Below are 17,407 nucleotides of genomic sequence, written 5' to 3' on the forward strand. Positions count from 1 at the left end.
TAGGTCTATGAAAAAGAAATATTATTTTAATTATCAGATATTAAAAAAAAAGAATAATATTATATCTACAAAGATTTGGTTTCATACAGGTTTCATTCAATCTTTTATTACAAGGAAACCCTTTAACTATCTCATATCCTTAAAATTTTAATAAGACCATATGGTGTGGTAAGGGGTCAACGCACCCGGAAGACAGTGTGGCACGAGCTAAACAGGTGTGCGATCGATATCGATGGAAAAAAAATCGATATTACGTCACGCACTGTGGTGGGATAGCGCAGCTGTCACGCGCTATGCTAATTAAAATGGGGTTCGAAATTCAAAAAAATTCAAACACCCTTTGTGTTAGAATTTTTTAAAAAGCAAATATAAATTTTTTCGACAACGCAACGGTATCTTTGACAAAGTTTTTTTATTGTCACCAAATGTATTAAATAAGCAAAGGTGTTGAATTGTCGTGTATACTATTGTTCTGTCATTGTTTTTATTTTTTTTAATTATTTTTATGAATAATTTCCATTACTTTAGTGTATAAATAATCTTACAGAAATCTTTTATATTATTTATGATATTATATATTATGCAACTTAAATTAATGTAAAAATTAAATTATTTATTTCAAATTTTTATTTCGAATTTAGAATGTCGAATAATAATAAAAACTTTTTTTTTATAATTATGTAAAATTATATAATCTATTCAAAATTTTGAATAAATAATATATTACTATTTCAAACTATTATTTATGGGCATCACAAGATGAATCCTATCTTCTAAGCAATTATAATTTGATTGGAACGATGCATTAAATACTTGCAAATGCATTTGTACATTTGCTGAGTTAATAAGTATGTAGATTTAAACTTAAAAAAACTTAAGTTACAAACATTACTTAGTTTAATGCTTACACAAATTATAAAGAACAATGAAATCGACTAATATCAGAAATCAGAACATATTAATAATATAATTAATTCCTATCAATTTGTAATAATGTAATCAAATAGTTATTTTTTAAACACAAAGTAATATGCGAAACATATCCTTCGTGACGTAACACAAAGTTACGGCCGCTGGCTGCGGGCAGGACGCGGTATAGGGTCTAGGGGCGGCTGCTTGTTATGTTTAATGAGAATACCGGTATTTTATCGATATCGACAACTATGTATTTAAGTTAAAATCTTTAAAATATAATCTATACTTATATTATAAATGCCAATGAAACTATCTGTCTGTCAAATCGAATTTGATGAAATTCGGTACGAAGCCAGTTTGAAACCCAAGGAAGGATATGGCCTATTACATCTAAAACCTGCGACTGTCCCCCCAACACACGGGCGTAAACTAATCTACTTTATTTAAAATAATACTCGGTATTTTAACATTAGTTCATTATTTTGCGAATCGTCGTGTATTCCTCTTTTTATTGCGCGTTCATTCTTTCTTATTATTGTATAATACGCACGACTTGAAAGTAATTGTCAAATAAATATTTTTTTGTTTAATTGTTTTTTAAGTTTATTTTATTTGATATATATATTTATTTTTAATACATTAATTCCGCAACGGTGTTTATTAACAAAAAATATATTTCGTTTTTAATCATACATCACATTAATAATATGTCACTAAGTATATATATTTTTAGTTTAGTAGAAGTTTGGGGGGCAAATTAAGTAAAACATTAAAATTCAGTGGAGTTTATCCTGGCTTAAAATCAGAATCATCTGTTAACGTTCACGATTATTAACCTACCACTACTACGGCTCATCAAAAAAAAGCCTTTAGTCCAGCAGTGAGATATTTAACTGTTACTTTAAGTATATTTGTATAGTATTTTAATATCGATATTAGAACAGCACACGGGACAACACTAGCCCCCTTTGTCGCGCGCCAGGTGTCGAGCGGGGTCAGGCGTATGCCCGTCTGTGCGATTACCTTACCATGTAACTAATGTGTTCTCTATGGGTGAAATGGGTAAGCGAACAATGAGAACGAGTATGATAATGTTGCATAAGTTTACACTAAAAATCAGCTTCGTTTTTTAAATATCGTTGATAAAAAAAAAATATTGTTCCATTTTTAAAATGAGCCTCTATAAAATAAACAGTATTCATACTATGGTGGTTATTTTGTAATGAAATCTTAATTAATATATTTTATTAAATTATAACAAAATCTACTTATATAGTACTTGATATTAGAAACGTATGAACGATTCTGTTAGTCTGTTTTACTTTCTCGCTTGAACCAATCCACATACAACATGTACTAAACGTTTGTCTAGTTCAAGTGAGCTAAGCTCTCGGAAAATCATACAATTAGATTTCTGTAATAGAAATACAGGTGAATTTCTTATTGACACACAATTTTTTGATAATAACGAAACAATGAAATATACAACAGTATACGGTAATTTCAAGGATTAATGTATAAAGGCGAAAACGTAATACTTTTATGGTTAAGATTGAAGAAAGTTAAGACAAAGTGACACTCCGTATATAAATGATCCACTGGACTTAGCTCTCCTCTGCTTTCGAGGAGGAGGTTTGCAGTTCCATTCGAGTAATTCTGTTTCTTATATGTTACTGTAACTAATTCATATATATTATTAATGGATAAAATAAATAAATAAAACTTAATAAATAATTATTTTTTTTATTATTTTAAACTTGTCCGTTCTAATAAGAAATTCTAAGCCTGTAGTTTAAATAGTTAAACTTAGGAATTACAGTAAGTTCGTAAGTGCTCGTGAAAGCCAATCTATGTAAAATGCACTATCAACTTCAATTTTACTATCTTATATAGGTTGTACTTGAAGTTCACTTAAAAGGTATTACTACTAAAGTGGAACTAATTCATGTCATTTTTTTTTTTTTGAAATTTGAATTCTACTTTGGTCAGCTGTAGAAATACTGTGGCATGTTATATATATATGAAATTATATAATAATTACTGTTTTTCTATATAATTAAAAGAAATATAAACAAAATATACTTTATTCAATAAGACTCGCATTATTGCATCGATATTTTAGAATATAAATTCACCGAGAAGAGACGCCAGGTAACTCACTCTTTACCGATAGTTAGATTAGGGAGGGAGTTAATTAAATAACAGGAATTATTATCTATAAGAAATATATTGATTGTCCAATTTAGGTCATGAATTAGTGCTTCGGTACATTTATCCGAAATAAATTGTTCATCATATAAATGTGGTTGGTGTCGTTAATGTTATTCCAGTGTATCGTCAACATATATTAAATATGTTATTATGTTATCTATATATTTATGAGACAAAAGATTCGCTTTATAAGTGGAAAATCATGAATTAGTAAATTGCAAGTGAAATTGTATTTTCTAATATTAATTTACGTTTGAATTTGTGTTTTTGATAGTCACATTCAAGTAGTACGTCATTTAGCGTCCATCGTTAACTATGAATCACAGTTAAATAAGATGGTTTTCCTATGGAAGTTCCACCACGAGGTAGCAAGTAGCCGAGTGACAGTACCTCAAACGAGGGCATAGTCTACTATCGTACAGAAAGCACACTTCAAACCCCCGCACGACGTCATTTTCTTTAGTACATTGCTGCTTTAAAACTACGCGTTTTCCACAATATAAGCAAATGCCAGTAATGGACTGAAAACGATATAAACCGTTAGCTATAGAGTTGTTAAAGCGCCTCAGGGTAGGTTAAGGGTGCATTGTAGTGTTCGCGTCATAAAACCAGACTGGACGGTAGATGGCAATGAAAAATGAACTTTTCCTGCCTTGAATAAGATACAAGATTGGTTAAATGTGGTGGATATAGGACGTTTGTTAGCAAGGGTGACAGAGTAGGGGTGTTTGCAGGCGGACCGAGGGGACGGAAGGGTGCGTCGCGCAGGCGTGCTCCAGTCGCCCGCGCGACCCCGCCGCCGCCGGCCGCGCGCCATGGACGAAACACGAGTTCGCGACCGCGCGCCTCTAACCGTCATAGTGGCACCAAGCCATGTATCGCCACCCAGACTATCTCCAGCAGACCTTCTCCCTGACGGCGATGCAGCTTTCCATCCGCTATCAGCCGTCAATGGACGACTTACACCCCCAGGACTCGAGCCAGCGTCATATGCTACATTAACGCCGCTGCTGCCTTTACCTCCGATCAGCACAGTCTCAGACAAATTTGCATACCATGCGGGAGGTACATTTACCGTCATCCAACAACAACAATCATATGCCTCTCTATCACCCGCGCCATATAATGAACCTTTGTCCCCACAATCGGCATATAGCAGACGGAGTGCGTCCCCGAATTCATTTGAAAGGCGGTCCCCCACCCCACCGTTACCGAGCCCGGGCTTGGATCTGAATGCGGCTCTCCTAGCGAGGGAGGAACAGGCCCAACAACAGTCTCAGAATGATACGGAGGAAATTAATACAAAGGAGCTAGCTCAAAGGATAAGTGGAGAGTTGAAGAGGTATTCTATCCCTCAGGCAATATTCGCGCAGAGGGTGCTTTGTCGGTCGCAGGGGACGCTAAGTGATTTGCTCCGAAACCCTAAGCCTTGGTCAAAGCTCAAGTCTGGCAGAGAGACGTTTAGGCGAATGTGGAAATGGCTTCAAGAACCCGAATTTCAAAGAATGTCGGCGTTGAGGCTAGCAGGTATGTTTAGCATGATTTTTATATATATTTTTGTTTATCGGGTAACCGTACAGGATAAGGTTATGAAAATATTACGATGTATTCGTAAAAAGGTATTATAATAAATCTTTCAGAATTACGTGTCGAAGGGAGTTTATTTTGTGTTTGTTTTTTAATTTTCTTTATTATTTCATCGTAATTATTGAATTGAATCGAATGTGTTTGTCCCCTTAAAAATAAGAAAAAAGTAAAAATGTAATAAGATTTTGAAACTTTTATATTTATTTTGATATAAAAAATATATTTTTTAAATAAAATAAATTTGTACATGTTATATATTAAAACAAACCGACTTAAAACATTCAAAAGGACACACGATGACGATTCAATATATCCAGTTAACTAACGTACATAGAGCAAGCATAAAATTAAAAATTTAAATAAAATCGATATTCGCCAAGTTTACAAACATCGCGAACGTCAGCTGTATGCATCGATTCGTCGACAATCGATGATGGCCGCGGCGCGCGGTCGATACCGCGTGGTACGTCACTACGCGACGGAGAAACCGGGACGACGATAGGGCTGTAGTTTTCTAAGCGGGTGATAATAGGGTCGTGACTAATGATATATGGAAATAAACGGCGGACAAAGGACTCGTATTGTTACCGCGCTCTGGTCGTTATAAAGTTTTATTAAACCATATATATTATTATTATTGTTATTGGTCTATGATAAAGTCAGAGGGTCTGTGATTTTTAATACGTTAAACAAGTCTAGTGATGATTATTTCGATTGTATTTTTAAAAATGGAATTATAGATTATATAAATTTCATTTATCAATTTATTTTTGTTTTTTAAATAACTACTAACTTTCCTTACTAAGCAAAACTTAGTTTTGTTTAGTAAGGAACGTACTAGTTCAATAATATTTTAAAACTGAATGTTGTGCCTTGCCTAGGAATAATTAATATGCGTATTTTCCCAGTGCTAGAAATGGGGACGACAATTATAAGGGGTTAGGATTGGTTTACATCTATAGACCCTTAAAAACTATTTAGTTTTAGGGTGGATGAACTTTCATAAGCCATGCAGAGATAACAGGATAGTGACAAAGCGAATGTTCTAATGGTACTTTTTTTTCTATACACTTACAGAGCTTGACAAAGGTGTTTCCATACCTTCGGTGTATTTTTTTTTATCTAAGTATATATTTACATATATTTTCTCGAACCGTTACGTCATTTCGATTTGTTTATAGACTCTTAGATAAATGAATGGTCATTGCAAAATAATTAGACTTTTGATTCGAAAATAATTTATCTATGTGTCTAAAGTGCCTTGCCGGTTTAGGGGTTAGATAGAGACAGCCATACCTGTAATCTCGGATCAGATCAGTTTTTGTCTCGCTAACATAGTTAGGAAATTGGACTTAGTTAGATTTACAGCCTCATGTGCATTTTGGGCCTGCTTTTGATATTTCTCTGGTTGCGTGGGATTGCTGTTCTATTAGACACTGAGTGTTTTTTTTTTAAATAGATAGGCAGCCAGGCTTTTGGACACCGGAAGCTAGGTGGTCACCATAGTCCATAGACTTTGGCCCCGTAAGCAATATTAAACATACATAATAATTTCAATGAGTTATCAACTTCGGGAAATGAGATGCTATACCCTTTGTATCTGTGGTTACACTGGTTCACTCACCATTCAAACCTGAACGTAATAATCAAACCGCCATCTTCAATGTATTACTGTTTGGTAAAGAATACAAGTCAAAATCAAAATATACTTTAAATTGTAAGATAACAAATGGTGGTAGTATATCTTATCATATATAATTGTATTTAACTAACATGACTGTATTTTTAGATGTTGCAAAAGAGTTACTACTGAGTTTCTTGCCGGTTCTTCACGGTAGAATCTACGTTGCGAACCTGTGGTGGCTTTACTTTAAATAGTTTGTTAAATTACGATTCAAAAGTGCTTGTAAAAGCTTACTTGAATAAAGTACATTTTGATTTTGATTTTAATGAGTACTTACCCAAACATGCACAAAACCCTACCACCAAATGACAACGATAAAAGTTATTGAAAAATATCACGAGGAGACTTGTATATTTAGCAAACGTCGGATAGAATTCAGCCACGTCTTCAATAAATTAGCACTCAAGTTGCGGGATTTGGAAAGATTAAATCATCTTCCTCGTCAGGAAATAGGAGACCGTTTTTAATTGTATCGAAATATTTATATGTATAATTGTGTATATTTAGTAGAGGAAAGCCGAGAATTTAAATTTTCCTAGCCGGAAAAAAACAAGAATTTTAAATAATAGACTTTTATTGTACCTTGTGAAACCAAGATGGGGGGCTAGTAGATATATGTATAACGTATATATAATAGCTTTAAATATATATACAAAGGCACTAAATATGTACTTAATGTAGGTATTGCTTAAAAGCTGATCTGCAACTTTGTACAGTCATTATGATGCACGCCTTAGTATACATTACATACATTAACGGCCTGTAAATTTCCCACTGCTGGGCTAAGGCCTCCTTTCCCTTTGAGGAGAAGGTTTGGAGTACATTCCACCACGCTGCTCCAATGCGGGTTGGTGGATATACATGTGGTAGGATTTAGTTGAAATTAGACACATGCAGGTTTCCTTACGATGTTTTCTTTCACAGCCGAGCTCGAGATGAATTATAACACACAAATTAAGCACATGAAAATTCAGTGGTGCTTGCCTGGGTTTGAACAAGAACGCAATCATCGGTTAAGATGCACGAGTTCTAACCACTGGGCCATCTCGACTCACGCCTTATTTAGTGCATAACTTTTGGGATATCATCATGTACATGAGGATTATTTTTCAAATGCTCTTTCCAGAGTTTATCACAAAGAGCACAGGAATGGTCAGAGTAATGGCTTACACATATCCAATAGCAACAGTGTCGTGACAGCCGAGGTCCTACGCCAATAATTCGCCAAGTGTCTGGAGTGTAACAAACGATAAAAATTCAATTTCAAGTAATTGGGTCAAGCAATTATTTCGTTTATTACACGGAGTTCGTAATTAAAATACTGATATGTTGTTTTTCATTAAGGCAGACCAAGAAATTAACTATCTGATGGGTATCCTGAGTATGTTGGGGTGGAAGACTGTGTGTATTTATACTGGTTCACTCATCTTTCGAACCAAACATATAGAGAGTTTTGATTGCCTGTAGAAAAAATTATAAGTGACCCGTCTTGGATTTCAAGTTTGCTTCACCAAATTTATTGGAATTCGGTTCATTCCTGGCGAAGCCGAGATGGCCAAGTGGTTAGAACGCGTGCATCTTAACCGATGATTTCGGGTTCAAACCCAGGCAGGCACCACTGAATTTTCATGTGCTTAATTTGTGTTTATAATTCATCTCGTGCTCAGCGGTGAAGGAAAACATCGTGAGGAAACCTGCATGTGTCTAATTTCAACGAAATTCTGCCACATTTGTATTCCGCCAACCTGCATTGGAGCAGTGTGGTGGAATATGCTCCATACCTTCTCCTCAAAGGGAGAGGAGGCCTTTAGCCCAGCAGTGGGAAAATTTACAGGCTGCTAATGCTAAATGCTAATGCTAAAATATGTCGCCTGAAAGTCAACAAGTATTAGCTCCACGCTTTTTTATCATCTATATAATCTTGTATCGAATAATATGCTTCCTTTGCTATCCTTCTTAGCAATGTTTTGAATGATTTGAATTTATGAAACGGCAAAGTTAAAATATATCTGCCAAGAAACATTTACAATGTAAGAAATATTAATCATTCCTTACATGGCCAAAAAACAATCTTTGGGCTAATAAGTTTAGTTATCCCTTGTGCCTGTAGTTACACTGGCTCACCCACACAGCAATACTAGTGTTGCTGCTTGAACGTATACATTGATTGTATTGATAGATACGTATTCGTAGATTTTTTTTTATTCTTATAGCTCTCATGTATATCAGTCAACTTAATAAGAATTGTTTACGCAAGTATTAAAAGTGAGATATATATATATATATATATATATATATATATATATATATATATATATATATATCTCACTATATAGCTGTGCCCGCGAATTCGAGCGCGTTTGAATTTAACAAAAAAAGTTATTGTTACCTGAGTTACTATTTATTACATTAGCTATCTGCCAGTGAAAGTCCCGTCAAAATTGGTCCAGCCGTAACAGAGATTAGCTGGAACTAACAAACAGACAACAATTATAAGAAATGTTATTTTGGTATATGTATCGTGTATTCATACATATGGATTTAGCAAAAAGCGATTATTTTAATATTACAAACAGACACTCCAATTTTATTATATGTATAGATGTAGACAAGGATAGAAATCAAAACCCTGCCGAGCTTTATTTATCAAGTATTTCATTCACGTTTATAATTCAACTCTCGGCAGTACGAGAAGTCATGAAACTGCCACATGTGTAATGTGTATCTATCATGCCTTAGAACAGCGTGGTAGAATATGCTCCAATCCTCTTTTTTAGATGAAGACGTAACTACTATTGCGTTACAGTCTTTTACTTACTTTGATATTTTAATAACTAGAAATATGACGTACATATATATTAACATAGGCTTAACAAAATCAAAATTTACTTTATTCAAGTAAGCTTCTACAAGCACTTTTGAATAGTCATTTTACAGAATCATATAAAAGGTCAGCCGGTTCGGAATGTTGATTCTACTGAGAAGAGCCAGCAACAAACTCAGTAGTTACCCTTTTCTAACATCTTAAATACGTTATTAAAAATATATCGTGTTCGAATGCCAACTGACTCATCAGCAAGAGCCACTGATTAATCACAGAAGCGATAAAACCAACAAACTTGAAATTTAACAGGTAGGTTCTTTATATGGTTCAGACATCCGCTAAGATTTAACGAAACTCCATACCTAAGGGGATAAAACGGGTGATGGAAGTTTGTGTTTTATAAATTTCGCGCGGGTAAAGTCGCAAGCATATAATCTTGTGTTCACTAATATGCATAATTCATTACAATTTGAATTTATGAATCAACAGAATCATTACATAATTATTAAATATATAATTAAATATTTCACTATTTCAAATGTCAGTTAAATATATTTTCGTCCATTCGTACTTAAGTGTTCGAGTAAGAGTCCTAATAGGCCAACGTTTTCCAAATTATCTTCGGAAAAATCCATGTTTACAAATGTCAAATTATTTACCTTTTTTTTTTAAGCAATTTATTCGTATTCAAAGTAAAGATCTTTTCAATTAGACTTTCATAATTTGTTTCGAATTTGATTGTATTTTGTTTAATTCTCCTTAATCAAGATTAGATATTACTTTAATGCAAACTCATTAAGTTTTACGACCAATAGTGGAGGTAAGTTTTACCAGTTGTTACCGTCATGTAATACTTTGTAGCACTTTGTTCCAATTTATATATTGAGTGGTACCACCCACTCATCAGATATTCTACTGTCAAACATCAGTACTCAGTATTATTGTGTTCCGGTTTGAAGGGTGAGTGAGCCAGTGTAACTACACGCACAAGGGACATAACATCTTAGTTCCCAAGGTTGGTGGCGCATTGTTGATGTAAGGAATGGTTAATATTTCTTACAGCGCCATTGTCTATGGGCGGTGGTGACCACTTACCACCAGGTGGCCCATTTGCTCGTCCGCCTACCGATATCATAAAACTCACCCACTCACTCTCATACAGCCTTCAAACCGGAACACAATAATACTGATTACTGCTATTTGACGGAAAAATATCTGAAAGGGCTATATGTTTTCTTACATTACTAATATTATAAATGCAAATGTTTGTAAGGATATATGTTCGTTTCTCAATCAGGCCAGAGAGGCTGAAACAGATTTTTAATGAGAGTTTGGCACAGTTATAGTCTGGAAATTTTATTCATATGCTCATGACATGTGATCCTCACGCGCGGCTGAAGACGACGGAAACTTTTAATAAATAAAAATAAGTATATTAAAGGCCTTGATCGACGTGCGAGATCTATTGGGGTTTTGGTGGCTCAACGGTGGATCATCGTAAGCCTCCGCTAAGTGCTAACGAGCCAGACTTGTTCCAAAAATTTGGAATAACGGGTAGCATAGATAGCTTGATAAATAGTCTACTTTTATAGCATCCAAGACTAGTGCGATCTTATAGCTCATTGATCAAAGTACAGGCTATAACAAATTAGGTTAAATAATAAATTAACAGCCTCTAAATGTCCCCACTGATGGGCTAAGGCGTATTTTTCTAAGGAGTTTAGGAGCTACCTACACCACGCTCTTCCGATGCTGTTTGGTGTGGCGGAATTTGATAAATATAGTTACTAATATTTTATATATTATTAATTGATCTTTATTTAATAATTTACATTTATAAATTATTCCTAAATATGAATCCATATGCCTTCAGTATTTATGCAATTTATTCGTTTATTTTCTTTGTTTTAATTTGTATTTCTTCAACGAGAATGATCTTCGTATTTACTGAAATGAAACTCAATCATATATCGATGTATATATTTATGATTTTATGTTGTTAGTAATTTTATGATTAATTAGTAATATAGACATAATTATATCGAAATGAAATACGGAAAATCTTACATTTACACGTTTCCTGACACGCGCACAAAGATTAAAACAACATTAAAAACGTTAGATGAGGGCAACGCTAGCACATGGTACCCTCCTTCCCCTGCCGTGACGTCACACCCTCCCTCGCGCCCTCCACCCGCTGTATCGATCGAGCGACCCCCTCGTAGACTGTTCTAGTGTTATTTAGGTATAGCGACATCTTATGCTATTATTATTATATTATACATGTATTTTTTACATATTGTAGACACTTCAAATTGACAACTTTTATGAACCGAACGATTAAAAATTTAGATACTTAAAAAAAAAAATTTGTTACACACTATTTATTAAGCGATTAATATCAATTTTAATTTCTTATATTATATTGCGTTGCAAAACGAGATAGTTCAGTTTAGTGAACACGAAACACTGCTTGTGTTCTCAGCTGGTTAATTTACCTCGGAAATTACAATCAATATAAATCCCATGTAAGCAATTATCGATAAAAAAAATTAATCAATTATAGAACTGGTAACATTAGATTAGAACTGGTATCATTTTATTTTTTAATTTAATTGTGTGCTTAGGGGTTGTTTATATAATTATGCTCTTATTTGGTGATTTAAAATATATAATTATCGGTATAATTCATTGAAGCAATTGATTAAGGTATAATTTTCCAGATGCGCCAAACCAGCAAACGTTAAAAGGCGACAATGTAAACAACATGCAGCCGCAGGTCTATCCCAGGGAGTATCAGGGCGGTCCGCCTGTGCCCCAGGGCCCCATGTACCCACCCGGGCCCCCGCCCTGGGAAACACCGGCTTACGAACCCGCCGGGGACGTTACATGCTTGTGAGTCCCAGGATTACATCAAATCCCCCCCCCTTAGATCCTTCTTTGCTCTATCTTATCTTTATCGATTTATTTGATTTTTCAATGGCCCCTGTCTTTTTTATTTTCGTTTGATCGATTTTCTTCCGTTTACATAGATGATTAGTTGTTTTTTTTTGTTGGTGCTGACTGAAAGCTTTACGAAATGTTTCGACTGGTTTAATCAAGTGTTGAATTTGATTTGAGTTGAACAATTGTTTGAATCCTTCCTCCTCCCCGATCCCTGGCTGCGTAGCAGTGGACTTGGTTTCTAATAGGTTACAAAGTCTGAGAATAGCTTGTTGCAAAGGTAATATTCGTATATACGTATGTATTTTCTAAACTATATTTATTATCATAGCGTTATATATGTTTCACATGAGATGCCTTGTGACAAGCCTTTAGAAGAAGCGATGTCTTAATGGATTATACTATATATATATCTTTTGTTTTTTTTGAATTATAAAAATGTGTAAATTTTATAGAGATTTGCTCTTTATAGATGTTTATTATTTGAATAGGCAGTATCCTTCCCCGAGCTTTTTTTTTTAAATTATTATTAAAATTTATACAATCAAAGGCAACGATACTGTCTATACATTCGGGAGTTTATATAACTGTTTTAGTTTTTAAAATATTTTTAGCATTAGGTAAGTGTATTTTGTTAGCTTAAAGAAGCCAAGATGTATGTTAGACTGCTAACGCTGCCCCCTCCCTCCCATTTTGTTTACCCCCCGCGCCCGGGCTGCAATAGATTTATTTTAAATATATGATTTTATAGGTGCCTGCGAGATTTCAGATCCTTTGTTAATGTTGTTTACATTGTCGCCAGGTATGAATTTATCATATTTACAATAATTTGAGAGATTCCGAACGGTCAATGAACCGTATAAAATCGAAATGACTATTGTTTCAAAATGTCACGTAATTTGTTAAATTAAATATATACGAAATGATTCACATTGAAATATTATAGAGTTAATATTTTAAGTTCAGAATAGTTATAGTTATATAAATAGTTTCCTTAGATTTTACTTTTGAGTATTCTTTCGCAATGAATACAATTGGAAATAATTTTGCTCGTATCGTGGTCAGAATTGATTGCTTGCGAAAGGATTCTTTTAGGTAGTCAGTGTTTAGTGGCATGTTTGTTGTCAATAGATTGCAAGGGCTTCAGATGGTCTAGAGAATATTTGAAAATATATAAATTATTTGAGTAATAATCATTTTTTTTTTTTTGTTCCAGCGGCCCAGATCCCGCAGAGAGGCAGTGAGTATCGTATGTCGTTTTATTTTGTTTTACTTTATGTAATAATGAGGCTTCTCTATAAATATTTTATCGTTTAATTATTTTCAAATTCAATTCGTGGTTTTATTAAAGAAGATTTAATATGATAAAGATAAGGAAAATATTACTTATTTGAAATTTGGAAATTGTGTTTTTTCAAAGGTTTTTTTTTTTCTTTAAAGGTTGCAAACGCAAGGAGGATATGGGTTCGGATATTCTGCCTTCCCCGAAGAAGCCGCGTTTGGTTTTCACAGATCTCCAGCGGCGTACTCTGCAAGCTATTTTTAAGGTAATTTGAAATTGAAAAAAAAAAACATTACAATATAACGACATATACCAACAACGATATTTTACAAAGGTTAGTTTACCTTGCATAACGCTTGGTGAGAAAGTACTCTAGATGGTTAATTGTTTGTAATTAGCTCATTCAACATCCGATCTGGTGATCAAAGGTTTTCAGACAAACCTTCATTGATATGTATTAGTAAGGATATTGATCCGCTGAATCTGAAACTTGCATTTTTAAGTTCATCAATTGTTAAATTATAGTCCAAATGGAATACATTGTAAACATTGCAAAAAGTGATACAAAAATGGTTAAAGCAAATTACAATATATTTCAGGAAACGAAGAGGCCGTCAAAAGAAATGCAAGTGACGATAGCGAGGCAACTCGGCTTAGAACCGACGACAGTTGGTAACTTCTTCATGAACGCGCGCAGAAGATCAATGGACAAATGGAAAGACGATGATGCTCCTTCCACAGAACTGGATCAGCAATGCGAGGCCCAGGATCTAGACCACGTGCCGAGTCTAGATTCAGCCGAGTCGGAAGAAGATCACGATGACCACGACGACCACCTTTTGTGACGCCCTATCCCCCAGCAGCATTTGTTAGTGCTATGAGAAGAAACAGGAGTTGTCACAAATTTCGAATGTTCAACCTATATGTATTGATGAACAAATTCAGTTACAAAGATATTTTACTACGTTTATTCATATATAGCTTTATTTTTGATCATTTTGCTTTAATCGTGGTCAAATTTTGGATGGTTTTATATATAATTTCGATCAATATTTTTATATATTGTTGTATTTCAATGATCATTCGAAAGTTTGTAAGGCAACTTCCGGTTCAAAGTGTACAGAAAGGGACTCTAGTGTGACAATGGCGTTGGTCCAGACAAACTGATCTCTCGATATAAATGTTTCTAGTCAAACATATATAGCTATTTAGTTGTTCTTCAGTATTAGACGGACGACATGTATTTTGTTTTATTTATTTATAGCGTATTTTAATCGTTTGAATGCCTTTCAACGTCTTTGTTTTCGCTTCGAATACTATAAATATGTTTAAAATTGTAGCATATTTATGCGTCTGTGAAGAGTGAGGTATTATCAATAGTTTAACGTCGACAAATTTATAAAACGTCTCCACGATATTATATTTGGCAAATTTTGTGTTGTCAACATGTGTTGCTGATAACAGTTTCTGTAATCATAATGTAATTATAGAAACTTTTGTTGACAAGAAAACGTTAGGGTATGGTGTAATTATTGGTAATTTTCTGATGTATTCAAAAAAGTTGAAGACACAAAAATTTGCGATATATTTAAGTGGAAACGTATTCCAATGATCATATCAGTTGAAATGTATTCAAACGATTTTTTGCTTTCATAGTTAGTAGAAGATGCAATAATAAAGGTCATTTATGTAAAAAAAAAAAAAACATTTTTCGACCTTAAAGCGGCATTTAGCAGAAATATCCGATGAAATCGGACGAAAATTAATGTAATTTATTATATATATTAATTTGTGGAAAGTTACAATTTACAAAAATTCATACCAACAAAATGTATACCCGAGATGTTGTTAAAATTAATGTTAGTTGTACAATGTTAAATGTATCACTGTAACGCGAAAGATCAGTGTTAGTTCTGAGCAAAATTTATTTATAATAAACGCACGTTTAAAATTATTAAACGCTCGAACGAGGTATAAATTTTTGTAACTTGTGTCAGATAGCGTTGTATCATTTCACTCTAGTCAAGAGATCTCGTGAACATTCCAGTGACACACGTCGTGGTGTGAACATCAATGAAAGCAAATTCCTGCGTGATATTACTTAATGTTACAATGATTAGATATAATTACATATTTAAGGAAAGCTTCACGTATATATAAGTAACAAAAAAAAAATGAAAATCTAGTCCGAGTTGTGCAAAACGTAGTTTATTGAAGGTAAATATCAATAAAAGCTTAATGTACCTATATTAGGCCGTGATTAAGTTTTGCTCGTATCGTGGTCAGAATACGTGATCACGATTTCTTTACAAATGAGCGATTTTTAAATTTGGAACGCCTGCTATTTAATTTTTATTTATTCTAAAGTTAGTATAATATAATTTCACTTTAAATTAATAGTAAGTTATTTATTTATACAATATTATATTTGTACCGCGTTTATTATCACACGCATTCGTTTAGACGTTTTATACAATAATATAACTTTTTATGTACCTTAATATATACCAAAGGAAACTGAGAAGTGCAATTTAGTTAAATATTATAAATAATGTTGCTTATAATGATACTTATGATTGAAAAATGGCGCATTTATGTTTTAAAGCGGAGTTTACATGGGTCGACTAATTGAAAGATTATATCAGTTTGATTTTAAAGAATTGAGATAGAACTAGAAACAAAAGGTAATAACTTCATAATAATTTGTATCTTTACGTATATGAAAAGATTCTCTAAATCTTTCAATTAGTCTACTAATATAAACACTATCGCAATGACACGATAGATGGCGTTGATTGTCTTAGAAAATTGTAAACAGTGTTTTTTTTTTAAATCTGAATTCACTGTCATTCCAATATTTATATGATTTTAGATTTGTCTGTATGGCTGTTTCAAGGAACTGACTAAACGATTACATTTCAAAATTGTAACGTATATTGTTTTTAAACGATTTTAAATCAAGAATGTGTTGTAATGATCTGGAAGCCACTGATCAACTTTTTACATTTTTATCCACTCAACGTGAAAACGTAAATCTATTGATAAATTCAACATATTCAAAATTGAAAATTTTGTGTCGTTTAAGCCCTTTTAGACATAAATAATTAATTTTTAATAATTACATCGTTAGTTTTTTTATTTTAATTTATAGTATGCCTAAAACTTAGTCTAGCTTCCTCATCGACCACCATTTTACCGTGCTCACTGTATTATCTCTAGTCATTTCTTTTTAATATAGTTTCATGAAGATGTGCTTGGTAACCGCCAGTATATATGTGATGGTTATATCAAACTGGTTGATATTCCACTGGCTAGTTCAAAGGGCTGGATCAGGCTACTAAAAAAACAAATATTTCCCGATCGATATATTCTCGGTAACAGACCCGTAGTTCACATCACAAGGCACGTAGACGGACGAAAGAGTGAACCTGTGTTAGTGCACAAGTATGTGCACTAACACATTGCACAGTTTGCTAGCCTTCCTTAATATTAGTTAGAAGTATATCATGATCATTAATTTGGTACATTTTTTAAATAAACTGGCTTCTGGACATTTTAAACAGCACGTAATTATTTAGTATCCGATAATTATTTAGAAGATACGACAGAGCAATAAAACTAACGAACAACGTATAATGTGTTCTATATTGATTTCATTATAATGATTTATTTTAAAGTATTGTTGTTATTTAATCCGGTTTCGCTTACGTTAACTATCGAGGAGTTATTACTCGGGGAGACTAGGGTGTCCATCTTAATAGACTTATGAAGACTGGTTTGCTGCTAAACAATTTGAGTGAAATAGGATTATTTAATAATAATAATGACGTGTTTACTTTTATATGAACGCATATTTTATAATGGCGTCAATTTTCGTTTTGATAATGAAATTAATAGTTTTATTCCCCATGTTCAAAGAATTCGAAATGTACAATTTTGTTACGGATTTTTTTTTGTTTAG

At 33.4% G+C, this 17,407-nt stretch overlaps 1 protein-coding gene across 1 annotated transcript; it reads left to right on the top strand.

The window, feature by feature from the left end:
* Positions 1 to 3,889: 3,889 nt before the first annotated feature.
* On the top strand, positions 3,890 to 17,407 carry LOC125073671 (hepatocyte nuclear factor 6). Its single transcript, XM_047684612.1, has 4 exons — positions 3,890 to 4,653; positions 13,381 to 13,404; positions 13,605 to 13,711; positions 14,046 to 17,407. The coding sequence occupies exons 1-4, from the start codon at positions 3,942 to 3,944 to the stop codon at positions 14,289 to 14,291; spliced, it is 1,089 nt and encodes a 362-aa protein (XP_047540568.1). The 5' UTR covers positions 3,890 to 3,941; the 3' UTR covers positions 14,292 to 17,407.

Source organism: Vanessa atalanta, chromosome 25, assembly GCF_905147765.1.
Source record: "Vanessa atalanta chromosome 25, ilVanAtal1.2, whole genome shotgun sequence".
Taxonomy (NCBI): Eukaryota; Metazoa; Arthropoda; class Insecta; order Lepidoptera; family Nymphalidae; genus Vanessa; species Vanessa atalanta.

Coding starts and splice junctions, on each gene's coding strand:
- LOC125073671 (XM_047684612.1), top strand. CDS start 3,942: ATGGACGAAACACGAGTTCGCGACCGCGCGCCTCTAACCGTCATAGTG. Junction 4,654..13,380: donor GTCGGCGTTGAGGCTAGCAG/GTATGTTTAGCA, acceptor TTTTTGTTCCAG/CGGCCCAGATCCCGCAGAGA. Junction 13,405..13,604: donor CCAGATCCCGCAGAGAGGCA/GTGAGTATCGTA, acceptor TTTTCTTTAAAG/GTTGCAAACGCAAGGAGGAT.